At 40.3% G+C, this 19,297-nt stretch overlaps 1 protein-coding gene across 1 annotated transcript; it reads right to left on the bottom strand.

Moving 5' to 3' along the window:
* Positions 1-423: 423 nt before the first annotated feature.
* GALNT8 (polypeptide N-acetylgalactosaminyltransferase 8) lies at positions 424-18,290 on the bottom strand (the record flags this gene model as incomplete). Its single annotated transcript, XM_084267006.1, has 11 exons — positions 424-594; positions 2,121-2,288; positions 2,867-2,962; positions 3,773-3,910; positions 4,743-4,928; positions 7,887-8,001; positions 10,926-11,123; positions 12,862-13,045; positions 14,149-14,315; positions 16,573-16,861; positions 18,155-18,290. The coding sequence occupies 11 exons, from the start codon at positions 18,288-18,290 to the stop codon at positions 424-426; spliced, it is 1,848 nt and encodes a 615-aa protein (XP_084123132.1).
* Between the last annotated feature and the right edge of the window lie 1,007 nt (positions 18,291-19,297).

Genomic DNA, 19,297 nt, shown 5'->3' with positions numbered 1-19,297 from the left:
AGATAAACTGTGTGTACAAGAGGAAGTCAGACTCACTTTCCTTTCTTCTGAATTTTCATATCTGACCTAAATGCCAAAGTTGGAGACCTTACACAGTCTCTCATTAATGAGCAGAGACAAGGTCTTCCAAAGGGCAACATAAGGAACTCAAGTGGGTTAAAACACCCTTAGATGTAAACGGCTTCTCTCCAGTGATAATAAACAATAGCAAAGACAATCCTTCTCCTAACTGAAGAAATTCAGGGGGGATGGTGATACCCCAAGAATGCAAGGAGATGAACATGCTCCTGTGCATGAGTAACTGAGAGCTCCTGCAATAGCCACTACATTGTGAAACCCTGTGTAAACAAATTCTTGAAATCATTGCTTTCAGTGCTCCATCATGAATGCAGCAATTCACAAGAAGTCCTCTAGTCAATGCTTTCAGTGTTGTGGCTTCTGTTCCAGGTCTTTTGTCTTTCCCCAGTCCTTAACTGTGTGTTGGATATTCCATTTTTGTCCAGTGCAGGTCCTCATTACAAGTCTGTATGAAACTGGATTCTCTGCTGTGATTTCAAGGCATCTTTTAGTGTTTCTGTTGATTACAGACGATCCCTACAAAAAGGAAAGAAAATATGAGGGAAACGGAGGCCTTGCAAATTTAGTGCTCAGTCAGGAAGAAATTCCCTTGGCCTCTACAAATGTGTCAAAGACCTGAAAGAAAAACATTGTTTTCCTGAGGCTAATGGAGCAAGACAGCTTAGGGAACTACTAGCCACAGTGCATTAGCATATATGTAGAGGCTTGTTTTGTGTCTGCTTTTTGGAGTTTAGGGGGTGTGTTTGTTTTTTTCAAGTTTGGGGCTTTTTATAGTTCAAAAAATTATTTTAGTAAATATTCCTACTGTATCCTGCTTTGATAGAAGTGAGCCAGGAAAAGGTAAGAGTATATTCATCTATTATCTCTAAGTCAAGATCCCAGTACCAACTATTGTGAATGGGGTTGGGTGTGATTAAGTCAACTCATCATGCTGGAAAGGAGGATTGTCCTAAAGGGCTGGGCTCCAGAACAAACAGGATCTCACCTGGCTCCATCGGGCAGCCATGTGTTTTGCTATGATAATGCCTGATGCACATAAGGAACTGAAGGTTTACTTTTAAGGTGGGTCTAAATCTTCAAGAAACATACCTGCACCTTTTTCTAAGTTTTGTTGTTACAGACCGGACTAAAGATAAGGAAAACCCATGACAGGGGAATTTCTGGAGACCTTGTATGTCTGTATTATCTGGTGCATGGTGCTGAAAACTCCATTTTTCACCAGTTCAACTCCTCTCTTCTCTTAACACTCTCCCACAAGACTTGTCACATGTATTTTCAGTCCCATACATTACACGTAAGATTAATTGATGCAGAATATGAAAGTATCACTTGGGATCTTAAGCATGTCAGCACTGGCTGCCATAAATCCTGCACAGGTGGAGACAGGTGAACATGGCATGAAGGCTCTCACTGACAGCTGTGACCTGAGTTCTGAAAGCACGAACCTAGCCTGATCTCCAACAAGGATTTCTGTGCTCAGATGCTGGTACAGAAGATGGTAACAGGTGAGCTAGTTCTGAGGACGAGGCATCAGCCTGCTTTTTCCCTAAGACCAACAAGTCCCATGGGGAGGCTGGGAAGACAGACAGTGAGCAGTAGAGAGAATTTACTACAAATGTAGACCCAGACCATCAAAAAAATCAACAGAGGCACCCAGGCTTGCACATTCCCTGACTGTTAACTGAGTTATGATAACTGAGTGTTTTCAGCTGGTCCAGATAAAAAGAATTAAACTTTTAACTTAAGGCTTCATCCAGCTGATTCCACCAAGACAGACAGACAGACAAGTAAGTGGCTATGGTTCAGATAACAAGTGAGAACTGGTTAAATTCTGTAACTCAGCTCCAGCTGTGTGACCATCCTCTTGCTTTTAACATCACACCCCCCTGAAGGTTCAACCAACTTCACCTTAGCTCTTGCAGTGGTATCTGCAAATTTGAAATCAATGCAATACTATTCAAACTGCTTTGCAAGGAATGTGTCTAAGGATTCCTTATAATGGGAATTCTTATTGAAATGTGGGACTATAGAAATCCACCTACCTGCTTGAAATCCCAATATAAATTCAGGCCTTTATTCACAGCTGTGTGACATTGCTCCAAAAATGGCAGGTCCCCAGTTCCAGGGTCTGTTAGGCATCTATCAACTGTATTCCGTCGTGCACGTAAGCCTCCTACATACATTTCTCCAGTGCTGTGAAAGAAGATGTGCTGAAAGGGAAGGTGACAACCACCATCAGTGAACTGAGATACAAAGAAAACCTCACCAGGAGGTGATAGCAGAGGGTTCCAAAACTGATATTGAGATGTGTCAGCCGTACAGCACCAGCATTCACCAACCTCTCAGTAATTAAACCAGGATGAATTTGACCCTATACAACATCTTTCTTCTTTCCAACAAAAAAAAGCAAGATGCTTGTAACTCAGTGGTAACCCTTAGCTTCCCTCCTACTGAGAGGACAGGCAGTGAGGTGTGAGGAAGAGCTCCATCTTTCTGCCATTCATCCTACTGATCTTCTGTTAATCAACATGATCAATCAGTGTCAACATGAGGTCTCACAAATTTTCAGCCAGGCTAAATGAAAAGCCTTAGTTTAACGTGCTCAGATCTCCACAGAAATATACTCTGCTGCCAGCTGCGTGGCAGATAAGAATTTAGTGAAATAAAGGTTGATATCCCCCGTGAGACAGCGCAGTTTTGAAGTGCCCATTTCATGGCCCCGTAGAGCTTTGAAAGGAACAGTTAGCAACAACTCCTACGTGAAGATCTGATCAGCTGTGTGTGTTACCTGTGGTGAGTATGCATGACAGGGGTACATAATCGGCGTGTTTCCAGGGACTGGGCCTTGATCAATACAGATGTCTTCTTTCAATGTGTTTTTCATCTGCAGAATAAAACTGGACATTTACCACGAAGAACAGCAATCCCATTTCCAGCTCCTCACCACTAATTTTAGAAACTGTCCTGAGAGCATGGCTACTTTATTCAGAGCTTGGCATCGAATCCTGAAATGGAAGGTACGATATGGGTTTCGAAAAATCTCATCTTACCTTTGCAGAAATGATTTATCACAGCAAAAACCAAAACTAAATCTAACATCCTTCAAAGACTCATCAACATTGTGCTATGTAGCACCATGTCAGAGGTCACCAGGCAGCTCCAGACAGAGGAGTGCCACTGCCCAGCTCCAGCAAGGTATGCAACCTTGGGTCTAGAAAATGTCTACCTATAGTAAGAAGCCACTGCAGCCTGGATCATTAGTTCTCTTCTTTGAGAACAGTGACTTGACTTACTATGTATTACATGTTAGCTCAGTTAATGTCTTCATGCCTTCCAAATTATCCTGCTAATCTTTGCAGTAAAAAAATCCATACTATTCCGCTGAAAAAATCAGATATTGATCCATTCTTGTGGGTCACTGGATGAGCTTTGCATGCAGTAAAAAATGCATGTGAAGCACTTTCCCAAACTACTGTTGTGCTCTCACTAGTACATACACAATAACCACAGTTTAGAAATTCTAGACTGACAACTAATATGAAAAAGACTTCAGAAAACTTCAGTGTCCAGAAAGACATGTAAAAGTCTGTTTAAAGTTTCTAGGAAAATATATCATAAACAGCAAAATAGTGTTCACAATAATTCTTCATAACAGTAGAGCTCCATATTTCAAATAAACAGACTCAATACTTACTGTTCCATAGCCAACAATGTTGGGAAGATATACTAAATTAGGATAAACATTTTTTATGTACCAGTCAAAGCCTTTACAGTTCAGTTTTTTCCTTAGCTCTTTTCTGGAAGTAACATTTCCAAAGTCTATTCCATGATTCTGCAAAAAAACATATTTAATTTCAAAACATTAAGGGGGTCTGAGAAACTAGGGAAAATAAAGACTTATTTCTCCATATTGTCTATTCATAAGACAAACAAATACATTTAAAAGTTATTTTTTTAAATGGCATATTTTTTAAACTTCATAATTTCAGAATGTTTGCTTAGAAGTGTCAACATGTTATTACTTCATAAAGAAAATAAAAATTAGATATGGCTAGGAAATAGTTTTGATACTGACAAAAAAACCCTAGTTCAAACTGTAAAATAAGACAGCCCATGTTAACAACCTTAGCTTAATTCATATGCTGCTGACTGAGACGCTCATCTCATATGGGAGCAATCAAGATTCAAACTATAATTTCCAAGACTATATAACTTTTCCCTTCTTCTTCCAGGAAAACAAAACCAAACCTTTGGGCTGCAGAGAGGAAAGCTCACTTCATAAAAGTCATTTGGTATGTGATTAAGAGAAACTGAATTCTCCATTTCAAGTTCAATTTTGCGTATTTAAAATCTTTTCAGGGACACCCAGTTCCACTAGAGACATGGTCTTTCATGTAAATTATTAATAACCCATATAAAATATTCCCTACCCTTCCTCAAATAGTTAAACTAGACGTTAAATAATTTCCTTTTATATTGTTTATGCTAGACATCAGCTTTTTGTCTGAGCCCAAGAGGAACACGCCTATGATCATGGCTCTTGGATTTTTCCTTCACAGTGACTCTTACAACCCCACTATGCCTCTTTTAGTGTGACCACTTGCTCTTATTTGACTACTTTTAGACTTCAGATTCCAATCTGAGACATGAAGAAATATTGCCACCTCCATTGGAAGATTCCATGCAAAGTAGACCATGGACTTGTAGTCATCCATCCACACTTCAGCTACCCGCAAGGCATTGCGCTTCACTGCGATGCTCAAGTCTGGCAGGTAAGGCTTGTGAGCTCTTTCCAAATGAGCAATTCGTGAACAGGGGAGCACTTCTACTTTACCTCCACACTGCCAGGCCTAGGTCAAGAAGAGAGAATTTGAGGTGAAGTTGCCTATTTATTTAAGCTCTTTGCATTTTTTTGTTAAAAGGCTCCCATTTCCGTTCCCCCACTCCTTCACCAGATAAACTGAACATTCAAAGCTCAATTCCCTGGCTTGAATGAATGAAAATACATTTTCAATACCCTTAATTTCTACTATGTGTAGCCCTATCACAGGTGCAGGAAAGTAAAGGCATGTTCTGTCTTCTTTTTAACAAAACCACTCACCTGTTTCCTGTGACAAGGCTCCCAGATCAATTGGCATAGATACACCAAGGCAAACTGGTACATACCTCCAACTGATCTCACTAGGAGCTACATTGCTAAATGCTGCAGTGGTTATGGACCTCAATTCCTCAGGAGCTGTGACATTGCCCAGGATATACCAAGAGCAAAACTGGTCCTGCAAAAGTGGTTATGCACTAGGAAGAATTCAAGGTTCAAAAAATCAGTGGATTCCTGGAAAATATCTACATGGAATTCAAAGAGCTGCCTAGGCAGGCTACAGTCAATGCTTCAAAAGTACTGAAGGTCCAGAATGAACACATTCACCCAACCCAACCATACATGAACCATCGTAAGTATGGAAGCTCTTCAAAAGGCATGCACCTGTGCAGAACTGAACTCAAGCTGTCTAGTCCACACAGCCCCGCACAACGCTGATTTTCTTGTCTTAGTTTAGGGATCATCACACAATGCTCCATTATGTGCTACAGACTTCCTTCACATGTTCACATTCAAATTTCCAGGACCCTCTTCATGAGAAAAGCATGAGAGGCTGCTTGCGTGCTAACCAAGCAGATTTGAAACAAGAAATCCTCAGGATGGAAGTAAACAGAGAACTGCAATACTATTTTTGCTGTCAACTTTCAGACCAGCTTTGTGTTTTAAATGCACTGATTCTTCATTGTTTTTTGCCTCCAGCACAGGCGTAAATGACTACCAAGTAGGCACACATTGCTGCCACCGTGAATGGTGCAGGGCAATAAAGAATACAATGAAAATGTTGGGTTTTTTTCACACAACTGAACTGAATTAATTCACAACCTGCCTCACAAGTCATGAAGCGATGATGTCACGTTTCAGTCTCACAGATAAAATCCACAGAGAACCACATCTTGTCACGTCCACCACAAGTAATGGGGAAATGTGTTAAGATCTCCAGTATAGTATCAACTCAAGTCAGCACATCCACGTGACTCAGTGTGGTGCCTCAAATAGAGGCACCTTGTTCTATGTAGGATTTAGCATGTTTGAAAAGCTGTTGATGTGCTCCTCTTGATCATCTCTTCTACAAATTACAAAACCTAATGTAACCCTAGTTCTGCTAGTCCAGGAATTCTATTTGGTCTCATTCCTTTCCTTCAGATTATTTAATTTCTCTACATATTTCTTCATGTATGGTCCCAGGACTCAAAACACAACTCAAGAAGAGAACTCAGCAATAGATGAGAAGGATCATCAATGCCGTCATTTTCTGTCCATCAGTATGGCCATGCTGACTCATACAAAGTCTGTTACTCCCAGTTCTTTTCTATCTGGATATTCCCCAACCTACACCTCTGTAGCTGCTTATTCTTACTGTTTCTCCTAATTACTGCTGTTTTTCTTTGCTGCACAAAGCATGCTACCCTGCTATACAAAAAAAAAAAAATTGAGACTTATTTGACATAGTTTGTCAAGGCCAATGTATATTATCTGTATTCTCTTCTATGTGTTTATTAATATATAACAGAGCAATTAAAAAAGAAAAAAAAAAGCAAAAAAAAAGCTGTAAGAACATGAGAAAATGCCAATACTGGACCATCTAGCCTAGTATTCTGTGCTCAGCAGTAACAGCAAACTTATTCCTGGGGAGGGTTAAGAACACTGCAAGTACATATGCTTCCTCTCACAGCTCACAATTATTTTCAGGTTAGGGGAATTTCTGCATACTCCTGTTATTAACTTTTGTTTACTAACTCGGAGTAGTTTTTATTTCCATAACTCTTCTGTCTCCCCACAAATGACTGCTAGTTTTTAAGACCCTCAGTACTCTTTGGAGGGAGCTCTGCTCCTACTCTGGTCTTCTAGTTGATGAATTAAGCACCTCCTCCTCATGTTCATTTTGAAACTGGTTACTAACTACTTTCAAAGCCCCATAGTCTTCATATTTATGGAGAAAGAGAATAATCAAACCTTTTTTTTTTTTTTTCTAGACATTTAAGTCTTGCTAACAGGTTTATAACTCTCATGTCCTACCATCTTTTCTCTTCTTCATAGAGATAAGTACTATGTTGATTGGTTGCTTTCCTCAGGTCTTCTAGAGTGTCACCAACTACCATTACTTTTAAAAAAATACCCATCAATAGAATTTTCAGTGCTCTCACATGTTCCTTAATAACTGAAGACACTCCAGATAAAGTATTCTGGGAAAGGAAGGGAAAAAACACCAAACCAAAACCAAACCGAAAACCAACCAACCAACTAAAAAAAAACAACCCACCAACCAAAAAACACCCTCCATTCTTGACTGGAAGAGATCCAAAGCTGAAGAACACATTGCATTCTAGAGCAGACAGATTTCTTTCTGTTTTGTGGTTTGTTGTTTTTTTTCCTAATACTTAACTTTATTTAATTTGATCTTATCTTATTCTTCTGCTGACCCAAAAGACATAACACTTAAATTTCTGCAGAGAACCACATCTTGCGAGATTCAGTGTTTCTTCACTGAACAGGGGTCAAAATCCTCAAGAAGTATCAATAAGAGCCTTCTGATGAGCCTTAAGCACTTTTTGAAATCTATCACTTCCTTTTGGTATCTAAAATAAGCCAGAATTGTTCTGAAGTACTAACCCATGCTTTGGAAAATAACCAATGGCCTGAGTGCTTTCAAAAAGATCACATACTAATTTTCACTGTAGTTCAGAAGAAGATGAAAAAAACCCAGGCTTACCCTCATGCCAAGTTCCACATTTTCTCCTCCATATATGTGCATTCCACTGTCCAGTACACCAATCTCACCCAGAAATTTCCTGTCTGCAGCAAGAATCCCCATTACAGCTGGGCTCCTAGATAGCCAAACAAGTAAAATAAGGAAGAAGCAACAATACTGGAAATAAAGTTACAGCTTGAACTTCCTTGAAGGAAGTTCAAGCCTGTAATGAAGAAGGAGTAACAGATTTCATTCACAGTAACACATGGATCAGTGCTAAAGAATCCAGAAGACAGCAGGTAAACTTAATCAGTTATCCAAAAAAGCATTTTAAAAAGAATTAGATCCATTTTGAGATGAGATGTAAATAACAATTTTCACATTTAAACCAAGAAGAATGAAATAAAACTAAGCTGCAGCGAGGAAGAATTAGGTTGGGCACCATGAAATTTTTCCTAACATTAAGGAAACTTAAACACTAAAGCCTGTTGCCAAGGAAGAGTGTGGAATCACTATCAGTTGAAGTTTTGAAAGAAAGATGATTGTCTGGCAAGACCAATTCCACTGTAGATTAATTCATCCTAGAGGTGAGAAAAAGGGGACTGAAAGGGGATTTGGCGCTCTTCTGATGCCCCCATTCTCTGTGATGAAGCATGCTTTATTTTCTCTAGTCTAAGAACTGTGAACACTCCCCCACAAAATATTCTTTAACCTATATTCAGCTTCTTTTCTTTCCATTCTCCTGTCCAAACCATTAATACTCACTATACACATGCAGATGCAAATTTCACCAATATTTCTTTATCTAAGTATGTGTGTGACCTTTTCTCCAATTCTTCATACGAAAGAAGAAATCTGCCATCTCGGCTGACAAACACAGTGCATTATTTTCAAATGTTTTCATCAAATGCTTTCATGGTGACTTTCCTCCTCAGAATATACAAAGTAAATTGTGAAGCCCTTTATATAAATAAGTTGGTGGATTAACCTTGGCTAGCTGCCACCAGGTTCCCATGAATTTGGTCCCTCATTTCCACCTTCTCAGCAAGCCAGGGGGAAATAATAAGATGAAAACATTCATGAGATGAGTTAAGGATAGGGAGATCGTTAGCCAGTTCACATTACCAGCAAAACAGGCTCAACGTGGAGAATACTAATTAGATTTATTGCCAGTTAAAAACAAATGAGGATGGTGAGAGAAATAATCCCAAAATTAAACCATCTTCTTCATGCCCTCTTCCTTCCTGGTTCAACTTTACTTCTGACTTTTCTACCTCCTCCTTCTGCCCCAAGCAGGGCATGGGGATGAAAGATGGGTTTCTAGTCAGTCCACAATACTTCTTCTCTGCCACTCTTTCCTCCTCATACTTTTCCACTGCTCCAACATGGAGTGCTCCTGTGAGATACAGTTCTTCACGAGCTGCTTCAACACGGGTTCTTCCGTGGGCTGCTGTTCTTCAAGAACTGCTTCAGAATGGGTCCTTTTCCACAGGGTACAGTTCTTCAGTAAAAGACTGCTCCAGTGTGGGTCCCACACAGGCTGCAGTTCTTGCCAGAAATCCTGCTCCTGCCTGAACATTTCTCCTCAGGGTACAGCTCCTGTCAGGAGCCTGCCCCAGCATGGGCTCTCCACAGGTTGCATCTTCCCTCAGGGCACATCCACCTGCCCTGGTGTGAGGTCTTCTATGGCCTGCACTGTGGATATCTACTCCACTGTGGGGTCCTGTCTGGGTTGCCATGTGGATATCTGCTCTGTTGTAGTCCTCCATCAACTGCCATGTAGGTATCTGCTCCAATGTGATCCTCCATCGGCTATGCTGTGAATATCTGGTCAGCTGGCCCTCCACATGCTGCAGGAGAGCAACCTGCTTCACCATGGTCTTTTTCACTGGCTGCAGAGGAACCTCTCTGCTCTGGTGCCTGGACCATCTCCTGCCCCTCCTTCTCTGACCTCGTTGTCTGTAGAGCTGTTGCTCTCATATTTCTTCCTTGCTCCTCTTACTCACAGCTGCTGTGCAGCATCTTTTACCCTATTCTAAATATGTTATTGCAGAGACACCACAAGTGCTGCTGATTGGCTTATCTTTGGCCAGTACTGTGTCAGTTCTGGAGCCAACTGGAACAGGCTGTATTGAATATGGTGGCAGCTTCTCACAGAAGCCAATCCAGCAGCACCCCCACTACTAAAACTTTGCCACATAAACTAAATAAAACATGATAGGACTAGAAAAATCTGATGGCTATATCTTATCTCTTGTTAGGTTGGGAGTTTTAATATTGTTTGGTAGATGGCTGTTAATAGCTAAAGGACAGTCAACAACATCTGACATCCTTGTAGAACAAGGAAACAAATGGGTTTATATATTTAACATGAGATGGCTGCTGGTATCATAGTACCAGCAATCATCTTGTCTTTAATACATAAACTAATCTGAACAGTTAAGTAAGGTTAACAGGACCAGAAGAGGATATCCAAGGCCCAGCAGGGTTAGGGGTGTCACGTTAGGTACAACAGCTGTGTATACTGTGTTCATGTCTTTTTCTTGCTTTTGTGTGATACACAGTGATGAGAGTTGAAAAAGGCTGCCCAAGATCACTGTAACCACATGTCACTCCAACAAGTCCAAAGAAAGAATTGCACAACTTGACTCCATGTGAGTTCTCACAGTTCAGATATGCAATTGTCCAGCAAAGTTGCAACATTCACTCTGTATTCTTGGGCAAACATGGAGAGGGGCTAAAGTTCATCTTGCACAGTCAATAAATATTGCTATCACACTCCTAGCTAAGGAACATAAGACAAAAAAATCAATGACTGGGGAATTGCCTGACAATCTGACAGCAGGATCAGCCCAGGGCAGATTCTGTAATACAGCCCTGCAACTGATACACTGAGACTTTCACAGCTGCTAAAGAACCCACACTTCCTAACCAACTATCTTGATATAATGTGCTTTGTAGGTGTCTATCCCACCACCTACGAAACATCTTCTTCCCTCTGCTAACTCTACCCTGGATGTCATAGATCTTAGCTCGCTCTCAAATGCTATTCATACTTACTTTACTGGAGCAGTTTCATCTTTAAGAGCATACCATTCAGCTGGTAAAGGTTCATAAAGGCACCACAGTGCCCAGTCAAATCCATCTGCAGCCACTGAATACTGAAGAAGCTTAAAGTCATCAAAACGAATGTTGTCAAACACCGGTGACACTATAACAGTGCGATCTTCTTTTATTCGTGACAGAATAGGTTCAGCCCTGCCAAAATTAACACATTAACAGCTTGAAAATGTGGAAGTCTATTGAACAGCACTAAACTCTACTTCTTGTTTCTAAAACTGAGTTAGCTAGTTAAAGTTGTTGGCCTCTGCGAAGAGTTTAGTCCTGGAGTGTTAGTAACCCAGATTGTTAGCGCCATGGCTCGAATCTCCCTTCTGATAAACACGTTCTGCTCTTGACTCACTACTGTACGAAGTGTAAGCTCCATGCTTAGCTTGTTGTGTTTATTGCTAACTGGCTCTGATTCATGCAGTTCCTAGACTGTCTTCATCATATGCATAAAGAGAGAAGGAGGAAGGAAGAAGGAAGGAAAGGAGATGATGAGAAGCCCTTGAGGCTGATCATTCACTGTCTTTCCTATGTGCCTTAATGGCACGGCTTCTGTATAAGGAAAAGGGTGTGACCAATCAGTCAAGCCCCTATGGCAGAAGAAGCCTCAGAGAAGACAGGTGAGGATGACATGCTCATAAAGCTCAGAGAGGAATGTAGGGAGTGACTATAGCTATTTTAGAAAACCAAACTTAATCCCACACCAAGGTGACTGGAGAGTGGCCAAATGGCTGGGTCAGTTGAGTGGGTCAACTGGTTACCTACATGACCTTCCTGAAATAATCAATAGAAAGTATTATCTTCCTGAGCCAGCCAGAAAAACATAGAAGTATTTATGTGGCTTAGCCCAACATGGTGTACAAAAACCTGAACACCCATCAAAATGAACTTTGAAGAGGGTAACATGCTTGAGTTGTCTTCAGCCCTTGTATTCCTGCCCAGCAACTGACAGTGAGCATATAGAGAGTGGTAATGTGAATCCTGTTTGTCCTGTGATTCATTTGCTATATCGTGCTTGTGCTGTGATTTCAGTATATTGCCGCAGCAGCTTTCTGAACCAAAATTCTGTGTATCTTCAAATAAGAACATTTAGTATTAAAACATTAAACCCTCCTCAGGTGAAATATCTAAAAGAACTTGGTCGGAGTGTATTGGACTCTAACAAACGGAGTCTTTTTGCTGGACCCCAACTATTGTTAGGCCTGGAAGAACTGATGTTATCCCTCCTTAGGTACTCCTTACAGTCCCGCCTATCCCAATGAGTTCTGGAAGCCATTACTAAAGCGCTTCTGTATTACCTTGAAGACTGTAACAGCTAGAGAGTGTCAGTGTATTATCAAGAGACAAAGAGATCTGTACCACACAGAGAAATTTTGGCTTGGGAAAGTCTGGGAGAAGATCCTTGTTCCCAGAAAATGAGACAACATGCAAAATAGTCAGCTAGTAAATTCAACAGACCAGAAAGGAGAGAACAGAGACTTCAGAGAAAACAGTGCTGTTGACATCAATACCCAACAGAATGTAAATATCCATCATTTGCTTTGACTCTGTTTACAAAAAGAATCCTACAGAATTACAATGCACTGTTAAGCTAACAGGCAACAGTAAATAAATATTAGCTAAAGCTGGAATAAGAATCAAACCAATTTAAAGCCATTGGGTATTACAGCTGTCTAATGTACTGCCAAAGAGCTCCTAAACAGTTTATTACCTGTCTGCTTTGCTGTTCATTCCAAACAACTGTATCCCATTTCCTCTCAGAAATTACTTGGTGGCTGCTAATTAACATGTGGAAGGACAGAAAGGAGAACTGTATACAGGATGTCTGACCCAGCTACATAGTTATACTCATGTTCACCTCCCTCTCCCCAAGTCTTTGTAGTCTTACCATGCCATGTTCACTTCAATATGTGCATCCAAAATTGCAACAACATCTGCGGTTGATGCCTCCCAGCCAGAAATCCGGGCTTGTGTTAGGCCTTCTCTTTTCTGATGTCTGATGATCTTCAGCAGCCCAGGGTATTTTGCATTGTAATTTTTTATGTGTTTTTCCAAAGGTCCTTTCAGATCATCTAAAACCAGCCCCCACATTTTCATTATTAATTTAAAAAAAAAGAAAAAACAAACCCAAACGAGTTATTCAATATTAAGAAATGGAAAAGCTAATGTAGGTAATGGCTTTCTAGCTTCTTCCAGTTCCAAACTAAATACTGAGTTTTTATTTGCAACAGAACAGGTAGAATTTTTTGGCTACTCTTGAATTCAAGAGGCTTATTTTTACAGCCACCTTCCATTACAGGAGTTCAGTTAAGTACCTAAATTTTATTTACATATAGTGCTACTGTATGCTTTCTAAAGTGGTCACAAATACATCAGTATGTAGAAGCTTTAGATGTGTGCCATAAGAGCAACCAATCAGTTGTCTTAGTGCAGTAATTTCTTTGTGCATCTTCTACCATGTGGAAAGAAAAATAAAAAAGAAATAAGCCTAGGAAATGTGAAATGTTCCTGTAAGAGCTGTAGGCATGCCAACTCCCTCACCAAAGTTAAAAAATACTGTCAGAGACAAGGAATAGAAGGTTGGGGCCTCTAAGTATTGTTTTGGAAATTAGCTTAAATTCTTTCTCTACCCACATTGACATGTTTTTCTAGAATCTGCAAAGCATTAGAAAAATGAGAAATCAAACATGTCCCATCAGGTGAGAGCAGGGGTGGGGAGGGGACTGCACCCTTATGATCAGGTGATCAGAGCCCTGATGTTTGTACAAATGAGGATACAATGCTTCATTCAGCTCAATTCCAAGAAAAGCAACACACCCCCTGCTTCCCTGAGGGGTATTTTCTACAACCCAAGACTCTTCGAGGAGTCTTAGAGATGCTTAAAAAGATAGTTTATCAAGAACACTCTTGATTTGGTACTTTGCCTGATGAGCCATTGATAATAAATATTCTCTGACTTCAATTTTTAAGTTTTTCAATACTTCTAGAGTAAACATCCTGATCCTTATTAGCTGCCCTTTTCCAGGATATTAAGGTGTATTTTTTTTCCTTGTGTACTCAATTTACTTTTAATTTTGAGCAGTCTACTCTGTGTGCACCCAGAAGGCCATGAACATTCATTTAACACAACAGTGGCATAAATTAGCAAGACTCCTGGCTTCCCTGGGTCACTTACCATTTGAACTGTAATCGTCTATCAGGATAATTTCTTTCAATAAATGAGGTGGTGTTCTGTTAATTACACTAGTAATCGCCCGTAAGATGATTGATAGTGCTTCATTTACAAATATGAGCACAACACTGAGTGTTGGAAGGTCTTTCGGGTATGTTTTCATTATACAGCTGTAACAGAGAAACAAAACTTTAGCACAGTCTCTGAAGAAAGTCAGACAGCAAGGCAGATGCAAGAAGGCAGAATTGAGATGGTGGGGTTAAATCATATAGTAAAGATCAGCATAAGAGTGAAAACCCCCGAATTTCCAAATCCAAGTGGGATTATTCATTTGAGTATTGTTATGCATGTCTATAACTCTTTGGGGGAAAAGACAAAAAGAACAAGCACTGTTTCTTCTCAATCCAAAATGGTTATAAAACATTGAAACTAAAGAATGCAGTTAACTCAGGGGTGATTCTCTTACAAGGCAGCAGACACATGAGTTGAAGTTTGTCTTTTTACTGGAGGAGATGACAGGGGCCAAACTTGGCAGCAGAATTAGCAGATTAGATAACAAACCCTGTGTATGTCTAAGGAAGAACAACAAGGTAGGTCTACCTGTAAACTGATGTGGGAGAAGGATCCCTTTGGACAAGGGGTGTCTTTAGGACATTCTTGAAAGAGCTTCAAAAATCATTACAGAGTAAACCAGACCCTGTGGGACTCCATGCTACCCCAAGAATAAATTGATTCCATTACTGAAACAAGCTTATTTTGTGCTATTTGAGTAACTCTGAATTTCCTGCTTACCATCAAAAGATTACATCAATTTTTGTTTCTTTAAAATTATATATTTGGGACATTTGTCAGGTCTGCTAATTAACATCCCAATTACTGGGTAAGGCCTGGGTCTTCTTCATGATGTTACACCAACTCCCTCTAGAGCGGACAACAGAGCATAGCTGGATTCTCAGGCTGTCATTTCCTCCCATAGAAACACACACATGAAAGCAGTAATCAGACTCCAAGCAGACCTCTGCAGGGGCAATGGTTCATGAATGAAACACATTTTTATTATTTCCGCTAGTGCAGGAGCCTGGATGAATGCTATCTGCAAAAGGCAGTCCCTGCAAACACAGCTTTATGATGTATTTGTATTTCTTTATGATGCACGTGTGTTTGTTTATGATGCCAAGTAGAAGAATGTATTGCCCAACCTGTTCTTTCCACCTCCCAGAGGATCACCGGCAAGATAAACCACCTTTCCCCATGTGCCACTTTGTTAAAACACACCCAGGTGCAAACTCTGTCCTCTGCTTCCTTTCAGAAACTTTCCATCAGATTTAGTACAAGTGACCCCAGGTACAAAGGTACAGGCTTGCAGTATACTGGTGACACACTATACGGGGGGCGGGGGGGAAATGCTTTAGCTTTTATAACAGCCACTTGTTCCTTATGAGGCTTTTAGTGATTACTTGTGCTGGAACCCATAGTACCACTGGTCTGCTGAAAAAAATACTATCTATTGACTTCAAGAACCAAACCCTGGAAAATCCCTTAAGCTTCCTCTTCTGAAGCTGATTGTGTACCTACATCTTAACGCTTTAGATATTTTCCCCACTGTATTTTTCATGTAATTGATCCTGAAATTCTTTGATAACTTGAGAGAGGAACAGAGAGAGAAAATAAGGCTACAAGCAAACTCACGAGGTCACTAGCCCATTATGGCTATGACTACAATACTGAGTGCCAGGGATTCAGCTCAAGTGCTGAATCTTAACCTCACCCTTCATGGGACTTACTGGACAATAATTAGTTCCAGCCACCTCTCCTCTTTGATTTCTAATCATCTTTTAATGAGTAATATAGGTATTCCCCACTTGGAGTCTGCAACATAGCTAAGAAAAACAAGTATTTTGTTTAAAAGGGCAGAATTTTACAATGTAGGGGTTTATTTCTTCATTGTTCATATTTTGGAGGCTTTCCAAAGGTGGGGGTCTTCGGTGGGTGGGGTGTGTGTTAAAAAAACACTACTTTGAATATAAAATGCCTACATAAGACAGCATAAGAGAAATCATGCTTTAGATGTCCTGCCTTCGGGGCTTAAATAGAATACAAACAGACCAGAAGGTCTCATATCTTCTGAACATTATGGTTGGTTTTGTCCCTTTTTTACTGACAGTTACAAGTTATATACTAATTATAATGTTTAACATTAAATTCTTTTTTCTAAGTGTCTTCTATACACTGTGACTTCACAGTCTTGGGAGCATTAGAAGTTTGACCAAGATTTGGAGGAAAGGGGTAGAAAAAGAAAACACTAAAGAAACAGAGCACAAATTGAGATCTGTTAGTAGATTATTTTAATTTAGCCTGAAACAATACAGATCCCTTTCCATTTAATTTCAGATGTCCTTGTGAACATATAGAGGGCTTATACTGTACCTGGGAGATCTAGTGTCTCTGATAGGTCGGTCAAGAGGTAGATGATCGCTGAGATAAACATTATACCCATATTTTAAGAACAAATTCTGTGCAAGAGTTTGCTCTGCTTCTTTTAAATCTGCACCCCAGCGTTTGAACAAAGCTGAGTCTGGGTACAGCAAACGGTGTTCAATGTTGTTTTCCTCCTTTGTATTATCAGCTTTGTGTACTCCAGTCTTGGAATTCTCTTGCAGCTTCAGGTCATGTTCTATATGTTTTAGATATTCATGGAATGCTTCTACTGATTTTGCTGATTGAAAATAAGAGAGGATTGATTATAACAGCAATTGTGAGCACTCTCCATCATCATAACTGAGAGAATTCTCCTTACAACACTGTAGGTTAAGAGACCTGTGAAGTGGCAGCTAAACTGATATTCACATCAGAGTAGCATCAGACCCTGCCTTGCACACAAGAACGTTTTTTAAACATCACATTTCACAGTACCCTGCATCAGCTTGTGCTCTCAATTTTATGAGCACAGAAGAAGGGACACTGCACTGGCACCAGTGCAGAAATCTGGGGGCAGAGGCAACACATAAACTGTTAAATTGGGCCCAAATAATTTCCAATATGTTATCCTTGAGTTGTATAAATGTATTAGAAGATCTATAACTGTATTCACATTTAAGTCAGGCTGCTGATACCATACTGACCTTGACGGTAAATGTAGTAAATGAGCCCTTTGCTATTTCCTTTAACAAGTTTATTAACTTCTGCTTAGAAAGATTTGAACAGGGTGAGTCTTAATCTCTCAACGTTTCTCTAGGTTTGCAATATTGTGCAAAAAAGAAAAGGTACAGATAGCCTGAGTGAGGTGGTTTAGGACATCCTGCTCTGGAAGGTAAAAACAATGTATGAGCCCTTTGCCACATCTTCTGGAAATCTTATTGTCAGTTTTGACTTCTGCTCTATGAGAAAGCTTTGAACAGGGCGAATCCTGATTTCTCAAGGTCTTGTTAACTTTACAATATTGGAATACGCCATACAAAAAACCCACAGTAAACCTGAGTGAGTTTAAGTTTTCTACAATTTAATTAATGTCTTGGTGAATGAGTGGAGTGGTGTGGATGTGGTTTGAACTCAGGTAAGGCTTCTGATCCTGCCTCTCATGCACAAGCTGATGAAGTACACATTAGGTAAGTGGATAGCAAGGGGGACTGAACTGCCAGCATCAGAAAGTTGTAATCAGTGACACAAAACCCAGTTGGAAACCACTCATTAATGAAATTAGGGGTTAATATTGATTTTAATGCTGTTTTAATACAATTGTTAACTGCCCTTGAAAACAGGGTAGTCTGTGTATAATACCAATCGGTGAAGAGTGGTTGATACACCAGGGTCCTGCTGCCATTCCAAGGGACCTGAAGGACTGGGGAGACAGGCCAACAGGAACCTCATGAAGTTCAGCATAGGCAGGTGCAAAGTCCTGCACCTCTGGAGGAATAACCCCAATTGAAAAAAAGGACCTGGAGGTCCCAGGGGACATCAAGTTGAACATGAGCCAATGGTGTGCCCTTGTGACAAAGGTGGCCAACAGTACCCTGCTCTGCATTAGGAACAGAATCGTCAGAAGGTGGAGGGAGGTGATCCTTCCCCCTCTGCTCAGCACAGTCGAAGTCACATCTGGAGCACTGTGTCCAGTTATGGGCTCCCCAGTACAAGACAGATGTGGACATATTGAAGAAAATCCTACAAAGAGCCACTAAGATGATTATGAAACTGGAGCATCTGTCACACCAGGAGAGGCTGAGAGAGCCTGAGAAGGCTTGGGGGCAGGTAGGGGGATTTATTGATGCATATAAATCTTATGAGAGGGTCTAAAAAAGATGGAGGAAGAGTCTTCTCTTGGGGTCCAGTGAAAGGACAAGAGGCAATGGGCATAACCTGAAATACAGGAAATTCCATTTAAACTTTTTTCTTTTTTTTTTTCTCCCTAAACTGCTGGAGTGACTGAAAACTGGAACAGGTCGACCAGATAGGTTGTGAAATCTCCACGCTTAGAGATACTGAAAACCCAACTGGGCAATGCCTTGGGCAACCAGCTCTAGCTAATAAACTTTAAGCAGGGAAATTAGAATAGACCATCTCCAGAGGTGCATTCCAACCTCAAATATTATATCATTCTTTGACTATGTGTTGAAGTGAAGATTTCAACTTTCTTTGAAATGGCACAAAAACAACTGACAAAAAACATGTACAACTATCGATGTCCATGAGAACAGGTGCCAGTGAAGACACTGGTAGTAATAACAGTGACTTTATGGAATAAGGGATACTAAACATGAGAAAGCTGTACAGAGAAAATTCCTTATCAACGGTGCCCCAAGTGGTATTTCAAACAGCTAGATTCAGGCTTAAGATAACTAAGACATCACAAGTTTTTTCTTCTGCTCCACCTAACACACATCTATTTCTAATGTGAGGAGAAGTGGATAATATGACAGCCAAAGCCAGCACGGTTCTGGCTGCTTCAGCCCTCCTACCACTGCCACAAAGTGATGACATTCAAGCAACATAAAAAAGTGGGAAATCAAGAGGTCCAAAGGAAATAAAGAGGTGGATTCTTTAGTCCCTATTCAAATGGCTCTATTTTGCCCACTTCCCAACAATTCACCCTACAACAAATATTTGAAAACAAAGTCAACGTTCACAAATGTTGAATGTGAGAAAGAAAAAGCCCTTT

This window comes from Gallinula chloropus (assembly GCF_964237585.1).
Source record: "Gallinula chloropus genome assembly, chromosome: 1".
NCBI classification, from domain to species: domain Eukaryota; kingdom Metazoa; phylum Chordata; class Aves; order Gruiformes; family Rallidae; genus Gallinula; species Gallinula chloropus.
This window is presented reverse-complemented; position numbering and strand designations above follow the sequence as displayed.